The 25,797-nt window shown below is 41.5% G+C and overlaps 1 protein-coding gene across 6 annotated transcripts in view; it reads right to left on the bottom strand.

Annotated features, from left to right (window-relative positions):
• sdk2a (sidekick cell adhesion molecule 2a) overlaps positions 1 to 19,578 on the bottom strand; it is an 85,984-nt gene extending 66,406 nt beyond the window's left edge. For 3 of the 6 annotated variants that reach the window (XM_076883244.1, XM_076883243.1, XM_076883242.1), the window contains exon 1: positions 19,192 to 19,577. In XM_076883244.1, coding sequence (XP_076739359.1) covers positions 19,192 to 19,348 — 157 coding nt within the window. In that variant the 5' untranslated portion in view covers positions 19,349 to 19,577. Of the gene's footprint in view, positions 1 to 2,868; positions 2,923 to 19,191 lie in introns of those variants that run through there. The other 3 variants (XM_076883241.1, XM_004559480.4, XM_076883245.1) reach the window with 3 other exon arrangements.
• Positions 19,579 to 25,797: the final 6,219 nt, after the last annotated feature.

Raw genomic sequence — 25,797 nt, 5'->3', positions numbered from 1 at the left:
CAACCGTGTGAGAAATTAAGAGGATGATATCATGCAAATGTATCTATAGTTTTTCGTTCCAGGCAGAAATGCATGCCACTTATTTTTCATGTTAAATATTGGACAAACTTGTCACTTCACATACAAACATAATCAAATGAATGTATGTATGAACAAAAAGTGTTTTTTATGAAACATTTTTCAATCTATTTTCTTAGTGTGTGGAAGTTTGTCTCATACGATTTATGTTTTTATTTATTTATTTAATTTAACTTGGGTATCACTAGTACTGAAATTAGCTTCCAGCAAACAACATGAACATTGATCGTTATCTTCCCAGTTTTCGAATCCTAATAAAACATTTGTGTAAGTAAAAATGTAAATAAATGTACGTATCCTTGGCTAAATAGTTACGCGGACAATACATATGACTTTGTACAAATAAATAACCTTGACTATTGTATACTGAGGGCTACTTGTGGATTCCCACATGTTTCAGTGCTGGGTCCTAAACTGTTTATAGCATATTGTTTAGAAATAACATGTTTAAATTGTTAAAATTCACTTTGTTTGCTGATGATGCTGGAAAAATCTTGGAAAAGCTTGTGAATAAAGTCAAACTGAAAGCCAAACTGAAAGTTTGGGACTGGTTTGACTTTCATAAATGATCAAATTTACCAAATTATTAACAAATTACAGCAAAAACAAATACTGAAAAGGAAGCAATAGAATAAAAAGTACAACAAAAAGGATCATCTTGAGCAGGATAAGTGATCATAAATTATGTTGGAAAGCTCAAATAAACAATGAAATATTGAAAAATGTCTAAGACTATTGTACTATTACATAGAATGAGATCATTGTTATTATTATTTTATTATCATAAAAAGAGATCTTAAATTTAAAAAATGATGAATGGCTCTGACAAGGATTTAAGATAGGAAAAATCTAATAATATCCAGGAGTAAGCAAATATGAAATTTAAGAATAATTATCACTGTTTATGAAACAACATTTTTTCCCTTTGTTTATTTATTTATTCTTAATTTGTCATTTCCTTTGTTCTCTGTTTTGATTAAATCTGTTATTAAAAATATTGACATTTAGAATATGCAATATAAATAATAGAGGTGTAATAAAGAAAAGATTCAGCCCGCTCCTTTTCCATCAATAATTTCTGTTATTCTGTTTCATTATTATTATTTTGTTTTTCATCAGCATTTATTTTTATAGGGATTTGTGACTTAAAAAAAATCTTTAGCATCCTTAATTGTAGCATTATTGTGCTGTAAAAACAAACAAAAAAAAACCTGCTGTGATACCACATGGTGACTTTTTGTGGAATGAACTGCCTAAATGGCATCAAGTCTTAGCGAATAAAAAAACGCTACTGTTCACCACAGCTTTTAGCTTCACATGCTTGGTTTTGATAGAGTGTTACACTGGAAGCCCTTCCTGATAGAACCCCAAAGACAACTTTTATCTCCAGCTGGAATCAAACCTGCGATCTTTCACTTGCCCAGGTAACGTGTTAACCACCACACTATAAAATATTTATTTTTAGCATTTCGGATTATAGCTGTCTCTTCCAGTAGTTAAACTTGACTGAGAAATTGCAAACACCCTCTTACTCAAGGGAAGTCACAAATTGAGTTGGGCAGCAGGGCAGTGGGGCAGGTTAGGTGTGCGCCAAGGACAGGGACTCCCTGCTGCTGCAAGGCACTCCACTGATTAAGAGAAGCCAATCACTCTTAGTGTCAGGTCTGCTAAGGACACAGCCTTTCTCTCACCTCATAGAAGATGAGTGGCTTGCCAGAGCACCAACACCAGTTCATCCAACTCCCCATTAGTTGTAGCAAATCAGTGAAATTTGACCTCTGGAGACCCCTGACTCAATACTGCCAGCTTATTAAGCTTGGGCAGTTTCAGGTTAGACAATAGTGCTGTTGCTGTAATGATGTAAACAATTCATAGTGGTAATACTGTGAGACAATTATTTTGCAAGTTATTGTTCTGTCATTGTTTTGAGTGTGGGTGTTGCATTCCATCTGGGAGATAGGGAAGTCATTAACTCTGCACAGACCGTTTCCAATCACTGAATTGTTGGAAATTGCATAAAACTAGCATCCATGCAGCAATACTTATAACCTTCCTGCCCATATTTTGTTTAAGGTCAGATGTCATATAATAGAGCTCAAAGATTGTGTCCAGTGACTAACTTTCACACATGTAAGACAATTAAATGCAAAAGAGAAGAAAAATAACACCTGAAAACTACTTTTGCCGTGCCTCTGTGGTTACCGGGATGCATGAATGATGTGGAGACAATCATACTGTAGTCATGGCATGGCTGCAGTGGTGATGCAGGAGATGTAATGTATTCTATGTGTCCGGACTGAGCTGTTGCAATACTATCTTTATGGTTAAATGTGTCCCTGGAGACAGCAGTGCAGAGGTTAGAGCGCAGAAACACACACTGAAGACTGCCCACCTCTCTGCTTGAGGGCCTGGCCACCAACCTCACAGATTTTTTAATAGCACACTAAAATGCTGCGTAAAGACTAAATTGCTGCCCTCAATGGGCAACAGATGATGGAATTAAAGAGATTTAGAGCTGTGGGGGAAACAGGCTGCGGAATGAGGGAAGAGAGGAAAGAGGGCAGCAGAGCTCACCAAGGCAGCATCTGGCCCTTGTAGGGGCAACACAGCTCTCTGGGAAGTCTCTATGGAGCGAGAAAGGGTCTGACTGATAGCTCTTTCTAACACCCACTATGTGCACAGACTGGCACACACCTACTAGTAACACCTGCTGCACCCATATGGCGCTACAATATCACCTTATCACCTAAACAAAACTAGAACATGTGAGGCGTAAAAAAAAGTTCTTACCGTGAAATTGTGAGGGCATCGCACAAAAAAAACATTCATTCCAACCCTACCCCTACTCAGGGTAACCATAGCAACCCATCACCTGTCGTCTCCTTGACAAGAATAAGCACAGAGCCAGGTCAGAGTGACACATTTTCTCTAACTCACAAACATGCAGGGTGATTTTTCATGTGCTGTGCAGTTACTCATAATCTCTCTTATTCCTACCAGAACATGAGCAGACACATACAGCCTACTCTATGCACACCAGATTTATCATCTGTCTTTTCTCATACCCTCCCTTTGTTCTCTGCTGTGCTCTCCACTCTCTGTTTGCCTCTCATTAACTAACACTTGTACTGTCACCGACATACACATAGACACGTGCACACAATGACACATTTCAGCATTACTCGTGCCAGAGGAAGCTGGTAAAAATGGCAACATTTATCCTGACCTGGCATATTCCGAGCCCAAGTGGAAATCTGGCCCACTATAAAGGGCCGGTGGGCTGCAGCGGCCTCTCTATTCACTGGAGACAAAACCTGGATCTGTTGCATGGTCTGGCTGGCTGGACTTATGAATAGATCCAACAATCCAGCAATGGCAGACCCCGTTAACCTTTTTACTGTGAGGTTCTGCCTTGACGTATATGTGCCATAGTTTGAAAGAGGTGACGCACGTGTTTTGTACTAGAGACAGGGTAGGTATTTAAGAAAAAATGAACCCACTGATGACAGCTTCGTGCTGCTTAATGTGCGCTCATGATATGGCCACACACAGTACAACAGCTGCAATATACTGAGCGACAAGTCAGGGAGAACTCCAGCAAAAATTTACTAACTGCAGCCTCATCCCTGACTACTCTCCCACACAAACTTGTGCTTTTATCTCATCCCAAGTGTGAAGGAAAGTTAAAAATAATTCAGAGTAGAAAGAGGGGGCTAGCAAACTGACACACTCCAACAAGCTCTGGTGTAAAGGATGAAGCGAAAGCACAGTGCTGTTGATATGTTAGGATGGGACAGGCTTTGTCCCAGGTGATAAGAGGGGGATGGGTCTCACCACCTTGGCTCTTATTTTCCCATTGCTTTCATCTTGCTGAACAGCGTAGACCCAGTGAGTCACCCAGTGAGCAAAACACAGCCAAAACCAATAGCCAGCAGATAGCATCTCTTACGCTAACAAGCTTTTCACTTGGGGATACCATCAGCTCCCTGGTTTTCTCGTACAGCTAATTAGGGATGGACTGAGAAGCAAACCTGCAGCTATCTATACACCCTGTTTTTTTATTCTCTGTTCTCTCAATCCTTTTCAAAAGTGATGCTTTTCTGTCTCCATCCTGCCCCTCTTTGTCTCACTCTCTTTCTGTCTCCCTCTCTTCCTCACATGCTCACTCTTCGAAGGATATCGCTCCCTCAATTCCATCCACACTTCATTCACTTTATATGCCCCTATCTAGCATCTTCCAATCCACTACCAACGCTGCCATCACTGCCACTATGTCCAGCCCAAGGCCACTACTGCCTCTTAATCCCATTAGACCAAACACAATCAATTATCCAGCCAGCCACAAGGATCTGAGAGCATTAAAAGGTTAGCTCAGGAGATTTAAAGCCATTGATGTCTATGACAGCAATGCACCCTACACCTCCTCCTTCAAGTACTCTCTGCTTACCAATGTAGTAGTGTGTGTGTGTGTGTGTGTGTGTGTGTGTGTGTGTGTGTGTGTGTGTGTGTGTGTGTGTGTGTGTGTGTGTGTGTGTGTGTGTACGCGTGTATGTATGTCAGCATGTGTTCATCAACATGACACCCTGGCACCAACTTGAGCCACCATGCATCGCTAGCGGATCTTTAATCATGTCCCTGCAAGTCCTGGCAAATTACTGCCTTGTGATGGTAATCGATAAAGCGATAAACACAGCCGGGGACCGAAGCTGCTGGAGCGAAGAAATACCACTGCGGCCACTGGTTGAGGTTTTTTTCCCCCCTCTCATAATCTGATCCGTCTCTTGCAAAGAGTAAAAGAAAAAAAGTAAAGGAGAAAGATCCCCTTCTTCCAAGGGGACTCTTGTAGGTGAGAGAATAATGCACCCTGATACACTCTACTTGCATTAAGAGTTAGGAAAGTTATGAGATGCAGGTGTAGGTCAATTTAATGCAGGCAGGTAGAGTGACATAATCATATTGTAATCTGTAGACTCATCTCACCTCCCTCCATATGTCCCAAACTCAATGCCCCAGTGCTGCTCCATTCATCGCTTGATCTAATTCTCCTTCTCCCTCGCCTTTATCTTTCCCATACACTCTTCTCCTACGCTCTCTCCTCACTGACTTGTTCCTTCTCAGGCAAGAAAATTAAATATGATCATTCCTCTTCAAAGGCTCCACTATTAGCCACATAATGAATATTCAGTTAATGTAGCAGAGAGGAGAGTGTGTGAGGAACAGAAATAAGTGACAGCAAAAGGTAAATCTCTTCAGATGGTGCCACAGCACAACTACTAAAATCTCTTGAATGCACATAGCATTCCATACATGACTTTATAGCCAATAAATTTAAAGCACAAATTAATACATGTATCTTATTGCCATGAACAGACAGCTCTGTGGCATTTAACGGTGTGATTGTACATCTACATCATCAGAATCTAATACATCACTTATGGCTTAATAACATTTTGAATGATGAATCACTGATTATGGTGCTATTATGAAAGACTTCCTCAAATCACGTGTCCCTGAAGCAATCTCCACTGAAAAATGATTTTTCTATGGCTTGCGAGAAACCGAAGCACTTGTGGCTCCACCTTAAACTCCCCATGCTAAGAACTTGTCCGCTTGTGTTCCAGATGCAGCTGCCAAGCACCTTCTCCACTGGGATTCAAATGTGTTTCCTCATGCAGACACGATAGCCACTTTCCAATTTCAACTTCATCCTAAAGCACCAATTTCTACTGCCGTGCTGGTGATTGAAATATGAAACCCTGCATATATACAGGCCATTACAGAGAATACAAGGCTCCAGCTGCTGTCTATCCGCCCAGGGAAGCGAGAGGAGAAGAAACAACAGGGATCAGCTACGACCGGAACACATTTCTATTTATTTATTATTCAATAAGGCTGAATTGGCCCCTGACCCCCAGTAGCAGCTCACGCCAAACTACCCTCAGAAGAAAATCGCAGCATTGCTGAATCGAGAGGAAATCAAACAGAATCCCTGGGGCTCAGTGGTATGAGAGTTCAAATCTGACAGAATTTGATGAGTCTCCCTTTTGAGTACCGTATTTCCCGGACTACAAAGCGCACCTGAATATTAGCCGCACAAGCTAAAATCAGGGGGAAATCCTGTTTTGTACATACATTAGCCGCACCTGACCAAAAGCCGCAGGTGTTTCAATATTGACTTATCATATGTAAGAGAATATGCACAAAGCGAATTGTCAGGAAAGAGATGGCTGTTTGGAGACACACCCCTTTTATTAATATTTTGAAAATCAAGTTATGGGTACATATTTGCACATGTGCTGTGCTTCATAAATGAGTAACAAATGTAGTACATAACAGTAACCTACAGCACACCAGAAAAATAGATTCAGACTACCTTTTAGGCTCAGGTGCAGTGACACGGCTTTAACAAGAAGAAAAGTCAGTCATTCACCACCATCTTCCTGCGCACTAAAACCACCAAAGTCCTCTTCTCCAGTGTCGGAAACGAACAGGCTCAGGATGGCTTCGTCATCCACTCTCAGCTTCTTTCCTTCGTTGTCACTTTCAAAACCAAAGAAATCCTCGTTGTCATTGTCAGTCGAACACCCTCTGAAGGGCCGTGGCGGTGTCCTCCTCTTCATCATGCAGCAGTCCAGCCCTTCGAAATCCGTTGGTGATCGTGGATGCTTTCACACTTTTCCACGCTGTCAGAATCCACCGGTAGAGTTGAGCACAACTTGCTTTTCGCAAGTTTATCGCCGCTCGTCATCCACGACTCCCGCTGAACGCATAGCGCTACTTTGAAGTTTGTTTTTCGCGCTACTTGTACGGCACTATGTTGCCTGGCGGATGGACATGTGACCAACATACCACTCTTGAACCCCGATCCTTCCGCCAGGCAACGTAGTGCCGTACAACAGCGGAACAAACAAAACAAATCGTCTTACGATATCACAAAAATCATGGACAATCTATAGAAAAGCCGCACCTGACTAAAAGCCGCAGGGTTCAAAGCTTGTGCAAAAAGTAGCGGCTTATAGCCCGACAATTACGGTAATTCCTTTTTTGCTGTTTTTGATTTATGTGAACATGTTTCAGAAGCACAAACATTCACTTTCTAGGGCAGTACCATCAACACAGACATGCCGACATAGAAATAACAAGTAAATAAGTGAGTCGCCCCAATAAGCAGAGTCGTTGTAGGCATCCTAAGTGATGAGCATTTCTCTAAGATTGGTTTTGCATCTGCTCTTTTCTTCGCTCTCTTTACAACCCTGCAAACCAATGTGTGTGGTTTTTTTTCCTGGGACAACAGATATTGTTTTTTTTCTTCTTTCTGTTATGATCCTCCAATTTTCAGCAGAAAGAATGTGATGAAAAAGAACTTCTAACCTTATTTCAGCTGATGAGAGAGAAACAGAAAGAAGTAACTGTTGCTCAAGAGCAAAAAGGAATGAACTGAGTAGCACAACACCTAAAACATACAGCAGAAAATATTTGGGGAATGAATGTAGAAGGGTGAGCAAATGCTGCAATTACACTGTTGTTTGCAGCTCCCAAGGTTGTTTTGGCTGTTAATTAGTTCAACTTGATGGCTTGCATCCATTGGTGCAGTCTAACCCAGTTAAGTCAGTTGCTCAATGAGTTTTTTCTGGGCCTTAAATACTGAACCACTTCTCTACAGGAACCTGGCCCAAGGTTAGCACCATGGTGTCAGTCATGCCCAGTGTCCGACACTGAAAGCCTGCCATGCTCCTCAAGTGCTTGCCAAAGAACACTCACCAAGGTTACGTCTGTCAATGGCAATGAATATCCTACTTATCTCAATCAAAGTCCTTCACAAATCTTTGAGGAATCGGTTCTGCCTGTGCTTCAAAAATGGAAAAAAATAAGGACATTAACTCTTATTGATGAGGGGGAAACAGTCACGCTGTTGCATCTAAATTGAACAGCTTGACAGATAACATCTTGAATTATTAAGCCGCAACCAATCAAATAAACATCTTCAATTAATCAATTAAAATAGTTGCCAACCAAGTGAAACAGATGAAAGCATTTGCATATCCTTGTTTGTCATACCTCTCATCTGTGTAAAGGGAAGCACACACTATTCAGTTTCTCTTATGTGTTTAGGATGGGAAGACTGACAGACAGAGCTTTTGATAGTGATGAAAAGAAAAATAAAATACATTTCATACTGAGAATTTAAAAAAAATCTGCTTCAAGCAGCTGCAGCAAAAAAGCCAAGTGCAGAACTGAAAGCCTTTCTCCTTGCTTTATATACTGGATGCAATATGAACGCTCATGTTGAGTTAACAGTGGTTCATTATTAATGGGCATGTACGGTAATGACTGTGCTTAAATGCCAAACCACAGAGAGATAAATTAACATATCTTCATGTCCCCAAAGTCAATCTCAAAGAAATGAATCGTGCGGTAATGACAATAAATTGCTGCACTTTGTTTCCACAGGATATAATCTATAAGTTGGTTGACAGGCAATGTAAATGTGTTGTTTGTGCAGCATAAATCACAAGCTAACAATGCAACACCTGTGGATTTTCAAAAGTAAAAGAAATCCTCTTTCAAGCCTCCCAACTGCTCAATATTTCACACATAATATTAACCGATCTTTTGTGCAGTGACATCGTGCACAAATGGAGGCATAAGCTATGATGGATGCTGTGATAATTATAATTTCAGTGATATAACAGCGAGGTAGAGAGATGCTTGATACATGGGTTTGTTTGCATCCAGTGAGTAAACACTATCGTGAAATAACAATGAAATGACAAGCGTGTCTTTCTTAAATGTTGGAGCCTTTTTAAGTATGATCATGCCGGGGCATTCACCTGTGTGTGTGTGTGTGTGTGTGGCTGTTTGTCTGATCCCTGCAACATCTTCCATCTCCAGGGGCACCGGTTCCCTCTCTCATCAACCATGCCCAGCCAATGTGACTGTCACTCCCAATCTGCAATGAGAGGGGAGCCTGTGCCTATTTTTATAAATGTATTCATATTCATTAGTCCTGAGTGTCATTCATAGCAGCAGTTCTTTAATGCGGTGCGTAACCATCAGAGGCTGGAGGAGCCTGCCTCCTCTCATCGCACAAATTAATAACACAGGCAATCACTGCAAAGGTGCCTACTGTCAAACAACAATGGCTACTGATTTCCATCACCTATGCACACTTCCTCACTTCCAGATGACACAAAAAAAAACCACTCAGTGGTTTTCCCTCAGGGAATCACACCAAAAAATGCTATTGTAAAAGCCTTTGAAATATGAAATCATTAATTTAAGTGAGAATTAATTACAGCCTTTTTTTCCCCTTGACCCACTGCAATATTCTGCGTCATGACATCTTTGTGGCAGCCGGTTAATTGTGCAGAATAACTGTGTGAACGCTGGCTGCTAATGAGAGCAATTAGGCATTAGGCTCGCACAAAACTTCAAACGCTTGCTCAAAGACTCCACACTTTGGCTTGATTGGCTTGTATGCGCCACATAGGGCACATGATGAGCGCATGATCCTTCGCTGCACTAGCTGGGAAAATCGGCTCTCCCGGTTAGACCGACACGACTGTACTTTTTGAAATAAAATAAAGTTTACATGAAGACTCATTTGCGGATGCTCTTCTGTATGCCGCCCATGCATTTTTTTCTTGCACCATTATGGGCACTGTGCATTCCTAAGTGATGGAAGTGGGCTTCTTCTCACAGCCTTGCCATGTTTTTTTCATGGCCATTGTTTCTGCTCCACCTTGCTTTAAATCAACAGCACAATGCACCCCCCCCCCCCCCCCCCCCCCCCACACCCATCCCCCCACACCCCCCATTACTCCACTGTACTTCACTCTGGACAACATAAATAAAACAGGCTTTCAATGATGCAGCGAGGAACGCCACATTGGGCTCTGAGCAGTGGTGTGATTAAAGCTTTTAAACATCGCCACCCTTTGAGTTTGCATATGTCAGCTCTGCAGTCTGTTTGCAAGAAGGCTGGTAGGGTAAATGTTCCCTCTGTAGTTTCCCTTATCATGTCTTTTTTTTCCTTTTTCCCTATTTCTCACTAATGCAGTAAGGCCAAGACTAGGTCCACTTTAACATACACAGTAATAAAGCAACATTCAGTAATAAAATTGGAACATCAAGAGCAAAGCCCACAAAGGAACATAAAAGCAGAAAGGTACTTGCTGTGCAACAGTGATGGATACGGTTCTAGCAGCTCTACATCCTGTACTCATGTATCATGCAAACCTATTGTTACACTACCTTTGTTCCTTTCTGTTTCTTTGCTTGACAATTAAGTTGCAGCTTTCCTCCCCTAACAGAGCAAGCATATTCATTCTAAAGCATCTGGAGATTGGTGTAACAAAGACTAAGAGAACACATTTTTGACTGGTCATTTCTTCTCACAATTTGCTCACTGTAATCTAATAATGACAACCCCTTGAGTGATCACAGAAATGGAAATCAAGACTACTTACTGAATTCCATGTTGGCCAGAGCAACTTCATTTAACTGATACAATCCAGCTGACTTCCCCATTTTTGTAGGTGCCACAGGCAAGGAGCATGTCCAGTATTGTTACAATAAAATATGTGCTCAAACATTTTTTTCACCGAATGAGGAAGTTATTCTTTGAAAGCACACCCACCCCACCACCACTTACAAATTCAAACAGCTTGACCAGCAGTTTGACAAAAGATTTGGGGACAGTGATGTGGAAATGTAGCCCGAGGCCTCCACGTGTACAATCTACTCACTAAGAGGGACAACAATAGCCAGCCCTTCTTTTGTTGCTGCAGTAATGCTTTCGGTTAATTCGGGCATCACAAATCAGTTTTGAGCTATCATATGTGTCGTATGTGATGCAAATCTGATTTGGCTTTACTCTCTTGAGTGAAGCTCTGTCTCAGCCCATAGTGCATACAAGAGGTTGCAGAGTCTCCAGTGTAGAGACAGACGTCCAATTTTGTCAGAAGACCTGCTGGTGCAGTACAGTGCATGTCCCCAATAGGGCACACTGGGGCCCATTTGTTTAGCTACTTCACTCTGGCTTTGAGACAAGAGGAGACAGTGACCGAGGCATCTGGGATATGGTAGTCCCCTGCAGAATTAAACAGGCTGCGTCTCAAGCCCCAGTGACAGGAAATCTCACTCAGATCACAAAAGGCAGCACTGATTGCGTCTGACATGTGCATCCTTTTCCTTCAGATGCAATGTCTTTGTTTTGTCTGGATTACTTGCGTGTAGGCATTTGTATTTTAGTGTAGCCTCTTTCTGTTTGTGTGTTTATGTCTACGGATGTGCATGTGCATGCGTGTGCAAGAGTCCATTCAGCCTGCTCCTCATCTAAAATTGAAACCGTGACCTTTTCATAAATATTAGCTGTCTGTGAGAGTACGCAAAACCTAAAGAGTGTGTAAAAGGGTGATTCCAAATTAAAAAATTAGACTCATGGGGGATAACCAGAAATTGGTTGTGTCTAATCAGCCGAGTAAAGTGCTGAAATACAACAGTAAATGTATAAAAAGGCTGGCAGTAGGAGAAGTGGAAGGGTTACTGTTTGGGCTCAAACTGGGCACACTAATCCCTTTGATCCCCCCATTTTACTGTCAGCTGTTTCCTAGCTACCGTCGGATCTGCACAGAATTTAGGATTTGTGCTACTGTACACCACAGCAATCTCTGCCCCACTGATGCAGCGCTCTCCTTTCTTTCCTCCATCAATACCCCACCCAGCATCAACATCCTTAGTAATATTCATTTCTCTCTCTGTTCCTCTTTCTCCTCCACCTCACTGCAGCTGGCAGTGACTGCGACATGGCAATGAGACAGGTTAAATTGGAAAGTATTTTGCACAGAGGACCATCAGAACATGACGCCTCACACTGAAAAAGCTGATTCTGATTTTGTCTATTCACACGAGACACCATGGCTGTGCCCCACTTTCATTAGTTGTGCCGAAAGTAGCATTCAAATACTGGTCTTTTGAGAAAGCTCTATTTAGCGATAATGAAACAATCTACATGTATTTGTGTCAATGCATGTGTTTGAATAAGGAAATGTGTTTGGTTATTAGCATACTTGCACACTTTTGCCGTGTGCATGCTTGTGCATCTGCTAACATGCATTAAAGCAATAAAGACACTTTATTGGATTCCTCTTTCAAGCTGCCTTTGAAATTAAAATAAATAGGCAAATGTATCTACGCAGGATCTCTTTCATCCTTGTCAGTATTGGTTGCTTTTAGAGGTGCAGTGCACCACAGACTTCCCACTTAACCTCTGAGGAGCTCTCCCAAACTGATCCTAAATCATTCCAGGCAGAAACACATGGCCAACTCGATTTGCGTATTGGCAGATTCATGCTTCATTGTCAAACACTGGCTCTCCATGGCTCTGCGCCCATTAATCCTGTAAGCATGTAAAAGAATGAATACCACAAGTTTCTCAATTTGCCAATTTCAATAGGAGCTGCCAGGCTGTATTGATTTTGTATGTACGGTACACTTGCATAATTTGTATCATTCACACAGTCAAACTCTCAGGCCACCTTTTTTTCCGGAGGCTTTGTTCATTGTGTGTATTTTGATTAAGTACTGTAAGGTTTTACCAGGCATTGCTTGCCTTGGCAGATAAATGAAAAAGCAATGATCAAGGACATGGTCAAACACAATATCACTTAATATATTCAGGAAAAATGGCAGCAAAAACATATTTATCCAGGACTTGATCACGTTGAAGTTTGTATTTTAGGTGTGACTATATCTACCTACATGCAACCTTCCTTAAAAGGAGTAAACAGCATTTGTCTCAGCTTTCATCTGAAGTTGAACCCCTTCTTATGCTTTTAGTCTTGCACCTGAAGCGCTTTTGTGGCTTGTACTGAGGGGCCAAGAAAAGAGAATCCAGATGTGACACAAGCCATAGAGAAGAAGCCAGCAGTACCACTGTCAGTGCCTGTCACCATCACACTTCTTATGAGACACTCTGCTGATGTCACAGGCAAGGACGCCGATCAAAGATATATGTACATTAAAGTGCCGTCATACTACAATGACAACCTGCTCCACTCTGCCATGCCTACCAGCTCAGAATTCCTTATCAACAAACACAAAAGCTCTGCTGGATGTGATGGTAGGTATGAGTTTCTGTAGATTTATCTCAGTTGATGCCTTTGGCTGTTCCATGCTTTAACATCTGCAATGATACCCCTGATGCAAGAGAGATACTCTCTAGCACACCATTTGTTTTTTAGTGAAGGTGGAGTACTGTCAAGCCATGACATGAGAGGGGGGGGAGGGGGGAGGACCTGATGTTGAGCTCCCTACTATCTTGGAGAAGTGCAAAATGGCAGGTGTAAGAAAAAAAGAAAAATCAGCCACAAAGTGAAATCCCATGTGTCAAAGAACGGGACAATGGCGAATGAGGAGCAGCTCTGGCCCTAATCAATAATGAGCACAAGGCATGAAGATACATTTTCTCAGCCCACCAGTGGGTCTGGTAAGACTGCTGCGAAGCAGAGCAGCAAACTCAGCCCTGCGATTGGGGAACACTGAGACTCCTTCTTTACAGACAAAACCTTGCCTTGGACTAGTCTGCCCAACCAGTTCAATTCACTTTTATTTATATAGCCCCAAGTCACAAAAGCAGCTGCCTCAAAGCACTTCATATTGCAAAGTAAAGACCCTACAATAATACAAAGAAAATTCCAACAATCAAATGACACCCCCCAACTCCTTGTCGACAGTGGGAAAGAAAAACTCCCTTTTAACAGGAAAAACCTCCAGCAGAGTCAGACTCAGGGAGGGGAAGCCATTTGCCCCTCCGGAAAAGAGCCAGAGATTAATAATAACTAATGATTAAATGCAAAGTGGTGTATAAACACAGAGAGTGGGAAAAGGTGAGTGAAAACGAAACACTCAATGCATCCTGGGAATCCCCCAATAATCTAGACCTACTGTAGTGTAACTTAGGGAGGATACGCTTTATCAAAAACAAAAACGTTTTAAGCCTAATCTTAAAAGCTACCAACTGACCCTGCATTCATACATGGTCGAAGCAAGAAGAATAAAAGGAAAGGTGCCTATATCACCTGAAAAACACAGCTTTCATTGGAAACAAAAAAATGCACTGGAAGCAAAGACAGGAATATACACACTCTTTCGGACCTCTTTAGCTTCATATGTTGAGGAGCTTGTTGTTCAGCAGACTCTGGGTGTCTGTACCAAGTTTAACAGCAATATCGGCGTGCCTATTCATGTCATCACTTACTGCAGGGACTCACAGCTGGTAGTAGCGCCGTTATTGGCTTGGTTTGAAGTCAGGACAAGAATGGAGCAGAATGTCAAGATGTGAAGTCGTTCATGTGAACGGACACAGAAAATAGATACTTGTACCGCCAGTTGTTTTTATGAGGACAGGAGGAAAAAAATGTACCCGCCACCCCCGCCTCGCCACAGTTTTTTTCCTCCATTTCTCTATGTCTTTGTCTCTTTTGCCATTTTATTCACAACACAAGAATACACTCACCAGTCCCCAGGAGGGGCACGCTGGATGAGAGCAGAGATTCAGTGAGCACATTATGCTGTAAAAAGCATTGTTTCTCACCATGGTTTTCCTTGAGTTGCCTTTGTGTTGTTTAAATGTTTACATGGAACAGCTTGGGGGCTTGAAGGCAGATGTATGGTCCAAGAATAGTCGGTAAGTACAATCTCTCTTTTCCCTGGACAAAAGTATTGACACAATTTTAAAGGCTTTCATATGGCTCCTTACAATAATACTTTGATGAAGACGCATGCACAACATCCTGCTGCCTTTTCAAAATGATATTACACAAATTAACCAAAAAGTGCCCCTTCACATTCCCCTCCCTTTAGCATTCAAGGTCACATCCTCTTTGAGCTTACGTCCCAGCTCAGGGCCTTTTTTGAGACATTTTTTGTTGTTGTTGTTGATAGTTGAGGTGCCTTTCAGCCTTGTGTCAAATTGATTAGACGTTTAGCCAGGAGAATTAATATGTGAAGAATTTGCCTGTTTTCCCCTGCAGCACTCCACCCTCCAAGTCTCATTTGTAAACAAGGAGACATGGAAGTGAAACTACTCTCAGCTATGTGATTAAAATGGGCCCCAAAAGAAGAGCTTGCCTCCAGATCAATGCCGTTATTATTGAAAAATTTAATTTGAGTACCCTATACCTTGCCCAAACTGTATTTTTGACTCAGTAAGACAAGAAGGACTCTCTGTGGGTAACGAATCAATCTGGATAACACAATTTTGTTGAGTGAAGATCCCACAGGTTCTTCCACATCTTGTATTCTCAGGCGCACACTAAGTCCCAAACACTCACAAAGCAAAAAAAAGCAAAAAAACCCAAAAACCTTCATTCTTCATAGAAAGTATTGATTTCTGCTATGCTGATAGGCAGACATCAGCATAGCACACACATGGAAGGAGATAAGACTATTTCCTGCATGCAAATAGCCATTTCCATAGCCCTTTGGGCAAATGGCAATTACTGGGCAAGGGGCGAATGCCAAAACCCTGCAGTACAAGTTAATTTGATTACATTTCCTTTATGAACTATAAACACAGTTTTGCTGCTCGACTGAGCCAATTAAAGGCTTCCTGAAGCTAAAAAGCGTTGACAGCACAACAGCCCCATTGTTCTTCAACAATAAACTTGATTGTAATCATTTGTCACACTTAAACCCATTTGAGGCATTTGTATTTCCTTTTTTTCTTTTTTGGGGGAAAATATTACCCTTAATTTAGAAGGAAAAAAGTCTGTCTTTTTCATTCAGTCATTCGAAAGCACCATTTCATTCCCCCCCCCCCCCCCCCCCCCCCCAGTTAAGCTGTGATATGTTCTATCTTGGAGGATAAAGCCTCCTGTGGCAACAGAAACAAAAAGCACCCCCACCCAAAAAAAAAAAAAAAAAAAAACAGAGATGAAGGCAAGAAAAAAAAGGCAGCTGTTTGATTTGGAAGTCGTAAGGCTGCCGCCACATTTCACCTGAGGCTGTGCAAGCCACTAGCAGGTCTCTCCTGGCATGAGCCAAATTGAGAAGTAAACAAGCATTTAGTCCAAATTTCAGCAGCTGTTAGCTCTCAGGAGCAGTCAACATGTTTAATTAACTGCATTTCACCAAACAGGGAGATACATATGTCATAAATATGTACACCGTGCAATTATGCAATGGCAGCTGAGAAGTTACAGCACTCCCAAATCACCAAGCCACATATAGGACTCCCAACACAATCCAAAGAGCTTCAGGTTTTGGAATATGCTGTGATTTTGTCACCGATAGATCTCATGATCTATTGTCATATCACAAAATCAGATGCCAGAGGCCAATGTCGAAACAATGGGACTATGCAGGTCTACTGTTATGGAGCTACATGCGAAACAGATTGAGCTTTCTATTATTTGTGATGGAGGGTTGTATGTGTGGGTGCAGACGAACAGGTCTGTCATCCGTCTTTGTGGGAAGATGACTTTGATTCCATTAAAACTGTATTATATTTCTCTTGATGGAGTTGTGTAATCTTGTACATATAGATTTTTGTATCTTTCTGTGGATGCACTTTGCATGCATGCATGCGCAGTTGTGTGTCACTGATGTAGATGAATTATGATCTGGTGCCCGCATTAGAGCAGGGAGTTTTAATCACACAAGGATTCAGAGTGTTTTAAACAAACGCTTTTTTTGTAAGCATGGTGGATTATCATAAGATTTAAAGATTTGGAAATGGCTGACAGCTGTCAAGCTGCATAATAACGTACGTCCAGAAAATTATAGCAGCTGCCGGTTGGCAGAATGTCAATGCTGCTATCTAGATTAAAGCTCAATAGACAGGAACATGAGCACCACTAAGCATACACACGCACACACACACTTTTACAAATGCACGACAAGATGCACATAAAAAACACAATCACTTGCAAGAAAGATTTCAGCAGCAGGGGCTTTGAGGAGAAAATGAGGAGATACAGAGGGGAAGACAAAAACTCACATCAATTTACTTGGTATTTTGATGAGGGGCTCTAAATGAGTCTTAAAATGGCTTGCTGAGAGCAGCCTGTAGAAAGGTTCCCCCATGGATCTATCATGTATCCTCTTGTGCACTGAAGCAACCAGCTTTTATAACACAGCTGGAGCCTTGCTAGGAACTTGCTGAAAAACAAGTTCACACCACCTATGGCTCCCTGGGGAAAAGCACGTGCATCTATGTCACCTAATTTATGACATCCTCAGAGGTTCTCCCCTCTCAGGGAATGACTACAGCATGTCTAACTTTATCCAGAGGCACTGTTGCACTGCCACTCATTTGCAAACAAGGATTCCCCATGAGGAGGAGATCTGCTTCCAACTTCAGAAAAACAAGACCTCTCTGGATGCTGAGATGACCCCCTGCAAAGACTGCGACTGCATCTTCACTAAAGAACCAAAAGCAGCAATTGTGCGCAATAGAGGAGGCCCTTCTCAATTGAAAGAGTAGGCAGACTGAAGAGTGAATCTCTCACCAATGCTAATGCACACCCGGGAACATTCAAGGGGCCAGAATACCAACAGCAAAGATGAGAAAAAGGTCCATTTGGGGAGAAAAGGTATGGCCCTGTCAAGTAGCCTAGAAGCGCTCAACAGATCCTCACAGACTCCAGGCATGTTAGTTTGAGAAAAGGATGCTAATAACTGTTAGAGGAACTGTGCTCTGCATAATAAGAGACGCCTGAGACTCTTTTCAGATAAGGTTGGAAGCACTTTAGAGCAATGCGACCTGTTCAAAGACAAACAAGCAAAGGGATTATGCTGCTTTTAGCACTTTGATTCACTGAGCATTGTGATTATAAGATGGCGCGCGCATAGGAGAGCCACTTCTCATATGAACTAACTTCCAAAACAAGACTTTCTTCATCCTTTGGGATCTATAGAAGTAAATTCTTCACTGCTCTGTATGTCAAACATTAATCTTTCTGCGAGACCTGCTGTCCAAAAAAAGATCCTGTGTTTGAATTCCAACAGTAAGGTTAAACACGATTCAATACAAATATACTCAGATTACTAATGAAATTCAAAGTCAAGTGAGCCCACAAAGTACATTTTATTATTTAGAAACTTATCTTCCGTTCTTGTGATAACTGGCTTTTCCATTTGTGAAATTAGAAAGCAAGGTGGAAATGCTCTCTCTGATTTTCTGTCTTTATTTAGTTTTTACTATAGATCTCATTATCTTCTCACTGGCCAAGAGGACATCCACGAACAGATGTAAAGTGAGAAGTCATACCAGTTCACAGTAATTGTTTAATTAGTGCAGATATAGTCTCCCTGCCTCCTTACATCTTTAACTGTGCAAGGAAGAAATGAACACCACATATTTTGTAATGGATTCATTTTGCGTCAAGCCCGTTACTTTCACACACTCTCTAAGTGGGAGACTACAAAGGACCAAAAGAGGCACAGCACAGCAGCACAGCCTTCAAACAAAGGCCTTGCATTACTGTCCCAAAGCCATATTCATGCACGTTAATAACAGCATCTGCTGAACTACCTATAGGCGGATGGGGAAGATCAAACTTCAGCAACGGTGAAATGTTCTGAGGTTTTCAGGACCGATTGATTTTATGAGGCTTAATCTTATAAATAATACATTGTAAAGCAGTTATAGCATGGAATACAACACGTTATGACATGAATATTAAGTCAGACACCTGGTGTTTTTCAGCTATTATGACACAAAGACAAAACATATCTACATTACACTCTAAATATTAGCGACTTTTTTATTCTTTCTTTTTCTTTTTGAGAAGCCAGGCGGTTCTCCTTGAGCGTTTGGAGCAGTCGAGTGGCCCCGTGGTCACAGTGGGGGTACGTTGTGGAGAAGAAACCCCGACAGTTTACGCGTTGTCTGAAGCAATTAATTTAACGAGTGACGAATTGAAGTGTGGTTGTCCTGTAACAAATGTGACTTTTTCAACTGAAAACGCACACAGTTTTGCCACAGTTTTTGTTTGACTGACATTAGTCACATACCTACATCTCCCACAGACTTTCCTGCGCGCTTCTTTGCTTTTATTAACAGCAGCAGTCCGGTGTGAATAAAAACCACTGACTTGCGCGTCTTACCTTGCGCCTTGGCGCCGAGGACACAAGTCGTCAGCAGCAGAACCCAGCAGGACACCCACACCTGTCCGACCGGTTCAGTCCGTCCAGCTGTAGTCATGGTCCGCAGTGGTACCGTCGAGCTCCCGGTGCGGTTTCCCCGTCTCCACGCTGGGAACATGTTGCTCCGTGGGCACACACTCCCGGGAAGAGTCCTGTTTGCCGTTGGTCCTGTGCGTCAGAATGCTCCTCACTGGTGATGAGGTTGAGTGACTGGAGGAGAACGGGGAGACTTCGTCAGAGAGCACCAGGCGTGCATCAGATAGGCACGCGGTAGTATGAAAAGCCTGTGGACAAGTCCCGCATGAGCAAGGCGGAGTCAGTCCAATTGAATTTGCTCGGCTGTCAAGTGTGCGAGACAGAGTATTGACATCATCTTCTTACTGCTCCGAATAGCCTCTGAATATATCACAGAGAGCAGTGAAATAAATAACAGGGAATGACGGGACTGACGAAACTGCACACAGCCTCCCAAGTTCTTGTGATACAATGGACAGTTTTTAGCCCCTCCTAACTAAAATAAACAAACAACAACAACATAAAAAAACAGGTATTTGTTTATTTGTTTTCTAAACAGCCTCAATTCTCACTACAGCTGTCCTTAAGCAAGGCACTTTAGCGACCGGTGGCAGGCAGTAAGGTTTCACACTAACTCGCTTGTACGTGTGCTCTTGTGTATGAGCTGTTGACAGTGGGAATAGACTAAATATAGGTTAACAAGATTTCTTTGCATCTTAAACACTGAAAAGAAAAAAAGACCCATATGCTGCTCAGAGTTTGCCATTAAGGAAGGCCTCTGACAGGACAGTCATTTTTTAAATGAATTGCCCATCACATAGACTATAGCAGTGCACCCAACCCGAGCCAAGTATTGCCAGGCCAAGTGCTCTGTGCGCTATTGCCACCTTGCGGCAAAAAGCGGTAGGGGATTTCTATTTGGACAGCTATGATTGATTGTTGACACATTAAAACCTAAAGCACGGATTACAAAACTACCTGATGGCAACTAAAGCTTTTTCCAAATAGCTCTGTTTGGATGTTTTCTTTTTTACTGCCAAGCAGGAAGAATAAACTGGGTCACAGTCTAAAAGTGGTATGGGTGCCGCTCAGTAAATCTCTTTACTTTGCATTGGTCCCAGTTAAATCTGGCTTGATGGTGAGGTTAAAAGCAGCCAAGGCGTTAAAGAATAGCACAAGAAATAGCTAACAAAAACACCTGAGCAATTAAATGTGATTCAGGAATTAGTCTGAGATCAAAAAGAATGGCAGGCTGTTGCCATCTGTGAATTCTCAGCCCACCAGAATGCTTCCTCCATCACCAGACAAAGGATTAAAGGCAAGTTTGAGTACACAGAAATGGTGGGCACTTTTGGAAACAGAGAAGAGTACATATGGGCTGTGATATCAGCTTTTGTTGTCCTTGCTCCTTTTGAACTCACTGAAAAATGCATGCAGGTCAAGGTAAGCTTTAAAGAGCTGTCACAATATATCTGTATGTGTCCCATTAGATTTTGTGAGTTTTGAAGACCAGCACTAATACTCACTAACTGAAAATCCCAGCTACGGTGAGCTAAGTAAAGCCCGCTGCTGCTTTTCAAAGAGCCCAGCTGAAGTGTAAACAGAGGTGGTACTCTCTGCTTTATATAGTCTTGCTGTGAATCTGCTTCACTGTCCTTTATTCTAATGCTTCTAAAATTCTCTATTTCCCCCCCGTATGTAATACAATGTCTCATTGCTACCACAGGCTCATTTTGTGTCATCCATTGCTCCCTCCCTTTATTTCCTCTCTCCTCCGCTGCCACCCCATGCACCAACCCCCTCCTGATAATGATGTGCTGATTATGAGGCTCTTAGACCAGCAGATTGCTCTCCAGTCTCATTCGCATACAGTGGAAAATTGCTGCTGTCTTGGAGCCCCCACCCTGCTGTGCGTATCAGGCAGGTTGACATTAGCAAGCTGCTGGGAACAGTGCTCAGGCACGAGGGCAGGTGCTCTATCTCCATCTCTATAACTGTTCTGCAGCAGACGAAACAGAGACTGCCTGATGCTACAAGCCACGCTGGGGGGGCCACCACAGGCTGGTGTCAAACAATAAGGTATTGTGTAGTTGACATTTATACATAACACATACTGAGAATAGCTACTTTCACTTGCCAAGTGACACGTGGTGTATAACAGTGTTTCACAAAACATAGAACACAAACATCTTAAAACTGCATTTAACTCTTTAATTTGTTAAATAAAAGTAATTCTGTTAGGACAAGTAAAATTAATGTCAACCTGAATATACCTTTAGATACACCTTCCTAATTCCAGGGCGACCCCCTTTTGTCCCCTTTAGCTTCGACAAGGTACTGGAAACCTTTCTGAAATTTTGGACAATAGCGACATGATCGCGTCACACAATCGCTGCAAATTTGTTGGCTCCACATCTATGATACTAGTCTTCCACCACATCCCAAAGGAGCTCTTTTGGACTGAGATCTGGTGGCTGTGGAGGCCATTTGAGTACAGTGACATTGTCATGTCCAAGAAACCGGTTTGTTATACTGCTGGAAGCAGCCATCAGAAAATGGGTACACTGTGGACATGGTCAGCGACAATGCTCAGGTAGGCTATGGTGTTGTTTGGTGATGCTCATCTTGTACTGTGGGGCACAGAGTGTGCCAAGAAAATATCCACCACATTAGCCTGAACCACTGATACAAGGCAGGGTAGTATTTACATCAAATTCCAATCCTTCTATCCAGATGTCAAAGACTCATCAGACTCTGCAGCTTCTTTCCTTTCATCTTCCATTGTCCAGTTCTGGTGAGTCAGAGCAAATTGTTGCCTCAGCTTCCTGTTCTTAGCTGAAATGAGTGGCATTTAGTGTGGTCTTCTGCTGCTGTAGCCATCTGCTTAAAGATGAGTTGTAACAAGTGTTTTGTTTTGTTTTGTTTTTTGACTTATGGTTGCCCTCCTATCAGTTGGAAGCAGTCGGGCTATTATAATCTGACTTCTGGCATCAACAGGATATTTCCACTCAGAAAACTGCCTCTCAATGGATATTTTCTCTTTTTCTGAACACTCTTTAAACTGTGGAGATGGTCATGAGGCAAAATCCCAGAAGATCAGCAGTTTCTGAAATACACAGACAGGTACATTTGGCACCAACAACAACAATGACAGATTCAAAATCACTTAAATCACCATTGTTTCCCATTCTGATGCTTGAATTTAACTTCAGCAAGTTTTTTTGTTCATGTCTACCTAAATGCATTGAGCTTCTGCCACGTGACTGGCTGATTAAATATTTGTTTTAACAAATAGAGTTGGAGAGGTATACCTAAGAAAGTGGCCAGTGAGTGTATATGTAAAATGGGTATCATATTTTTTCTTCATCCAAGTGTACACCAGGCACCAATCATAAGGGAGAAATCTTTCCATGGACCACTGCTACAAACATAATGATTTCAATGGTTTTGATTTAGCCTCATTGATGATGTGGGCTGACTGACATTCCTAGCAATAAGCCAAGATACAAGCAACAACACCATGTGTTTTATCATAAAAGATGAGTTATTTTATGACAGAATGAAGTGATGTGTCACAATCACAAAAGAAGAGTTTCTGCTGTGGGCACATGATGCTTATTTGTTCGGTGCGCCTATGCGCAGTTCTTAGTGGTACAGCCCAGTTCTGGGATTTCAAGCAAATTCTGCACAGATCGCTTTACAGGCCACAGACTCCTGGAGTCCGCCAGACAACACTTTGATAACTACTTTGGAAATTATTATTAAAACTTAAAAAAAAATGATTCCCTTGCCCATGACTGTCACAATTTTAAAAAAAAAAAGAGTGAACAACCTGTATAATAAATACTTTTAAAAAATCTCCACAGTTGAAAGCTTGGACAACCTTGGATGAGTGTTTAGACCGCAAAAGTATTTCTCTTAACAAGTTACTCCATGTTAATTTATTATAGCCATAATAAATGATGTCAGCTTGTTCCAAGAATTTCCTATAATCAAGTGTAATTTCCTCACTAGTCCTGAAAGCAGAGCTTGAATTAAGCCACTTGCTCTTTGCTGTGTAGAATTCACTAAAATTGCAGTGATAGAATACTTGTAGAAAACCTATAACACCAGGATATTTGGATGCTCAACATATTCATGGTAGCAGATGTTTTTTTCGCGGTCTCTGGCATTCACTTGGCAGGTTACTGTAGTTCACCGTCAGACGAATTGCGACGATAATGCACTCTCATAAAGCACCCCGACTAAATAAGTACTTCCTTCGGTCTGGGAGATAGGGAATGCACCATAGACTTTTGAAAGCTGTTCTCTTTCCATCAGCTTGCCTGCTTTGAAATGGCTTGATTGAAATGAGCTTCATTTGAAACTGACTCTGTGCTGCCTCAGTTATATATGCAGGCATGACGGTGCAAAGGGGAACAAAGTGATCACGAAATACCAGTTTTTGCATCTGTGGGCACAAACACTACAGTTACAATGGACTCTACTTCATAAACAAGAAAATCAATCAGACTTTTTCTTCAGGATCAGAATCAGAAGACTTTATTTATCCCCAAGGGGCAACAAAGCAGCATAACGTTGAAGATAAGGACAGTATGAACAGGCAATAAGAGTGAGCTTTGTTCTTAATTACCCGTGTTCATTTGTAGATGCTGAATATACGTGTTGCTGTTGCTGATTTAGCAGCGTGGATGGGCTTTCTTTTTGAAAAGGCCTTCTCCCACAAGTGTCAGCAAACAATACGTACACTGTGCGATGTTGCTGCATCATTCTTGACACCTCATCTATAGTACCTCAGAGAGAAAATCTGATTTCTGCTCTGTAACAGATCATCTCGCAGCTCTTTCCTTTAGACGGTGGTAAAGCTGCAAATTGAAACATGAAAAATACAACCAAACTCCTGCTACGAGATGCATAACTGCATCTGAGAAAAGACATCAGCAAAGGGATCATTTGTTATGTCACACTGTTATTTTCTCACCACAGCAAAACCCAGTATATGCATTTTATTTTCTGGACTTCCACCAAAACAAATGAGTTTTACAAAGATCATTTGAAGCAAAAATATATATATAAATATTAACTAAAAGAAATGCGGACGCATGAAGTTAGGTCATCTGAGTTCATGTGTAATAATAAAAAATAAAAAAAAACAATACTGTGAAGGTCTCTGAATATTAATATAATCAAAATATTCTGCCTTTATTACCCAAAGGACAACTCACTTAAAATTATTGCACTGAATCAGTGCCGTAATTGCTTTCCCCCAGTCTCACTTTGATGTAAATAACATTAGCAATTTTCCAGTCATTTTGCATTGATCCTCCAGTGCAGAATTCTGCCCCAAGAAGCAGCTGGAAATTGAATGTCTTAGACTGTAGATGTGAAGCGTGCATTTCATTCAAGTTGTCTGAGAAACTTGACTACCTAAGAGATGCAACATTATTGGGATTGATTCTGTGCTTTGCCAGTAGCAATTTCTGTCCACTATACACTCACAGAAATGCATAAAACGGTGTCCACACACATGCATGTGCATCACATTTGATGCAATGTAGAGCCCAGCAGTTACAATATGACTTTGCCTTCTGCCACTCTACAACTCCTTATTGCTTTTTGCTTTCAAAACAATAATTTTCATAAATTTGTTGCTAAGTTTTGTCTTTACATTCATAACCGTTCCACCTTCCTCTCTTCACCACACTGATTTAGGCAATTTATTGTGTCAGCTCCCCACATACAAGACCTTGTTTTGAATGAATTGCTTACAAAAGAAAGCCAAGCTGGTAGACTTTTCTTTTTTTTCCTTTTCTGTCCTCCCTCTCACTTCGTTAGCTCCATCTGTACAGCTGATAATATTAGAGCTGTAACAGACATCTTATGAAGAACAACATTTTTATTTTATATCTATTTTTTGCGAAATGTAGAAAGTCTGAAAACTGATTTCACTTCACTACAAACTCAGTGAAATAATCAATGTTTACTGTTTTGTGCTGAGGCATTATGGGTCTTCCTACTAAATAAATCAAATCAGCTAATCGATAATAATGACATCATCCTCCTCATTGCATAAGAAAAGAGACCCAGAAAACAGTAACAGCTGGTGTATAATGGAAAAATAAACAGACAAAAAAAAAAACAGACAAAATGTGACAGAAACACTAGAAAGTATATCCCTGATAATTTTAGATCTGGGGCTGATAGAAGTCATGTTTCTCATCTTCAGCTGTTGGAGGGTAATTAAAGCAGCTTTTTACATAAAGACCAAAATAATGCTCATTCCCACTAGTTCTCAGTCTGTTGGCTGATCACGTCACACTGCTAAATCCTTGAGCCCTTAAACCCTGCCATGGTATATCATGGCATTATAAAATACCCTGGGCACACTAAAGATTAGGTGGGATGAATAAAGATATAGAAGCCAGAGGTCTCTTAAGATTTCACACTGGTTTTAGCATGTGAAATTCTTCCCTGCAGCTGTCACAACACTGTGTGCAGGGTGCTGTTGCAGCATACCTGTGCAACCCAGCATCTAAACGGAGAACAATCCAT

Source organism: Maylandia zebra, linkage group LG4, assembly GCF_041146795.1.
Source record: "Maylandia zebra isolate NMK-2024a linkage group LG4, Mzebra_GT3a, whole genome shotgun sequence".
In the NCBI taxonomy this organism is placed as follows: domain Eukaryota; kingdom Metazoa; phylum Chordata; class Actinopteri; order Cichliformes; family Cichlidae; genus Maylandia; species Maylandia zebra.
The sequence above is the reverse complement of the archived record's forward strand: the minus strand, read 5'-3'. Positions and strand labels throughout refer to the sequence as shown.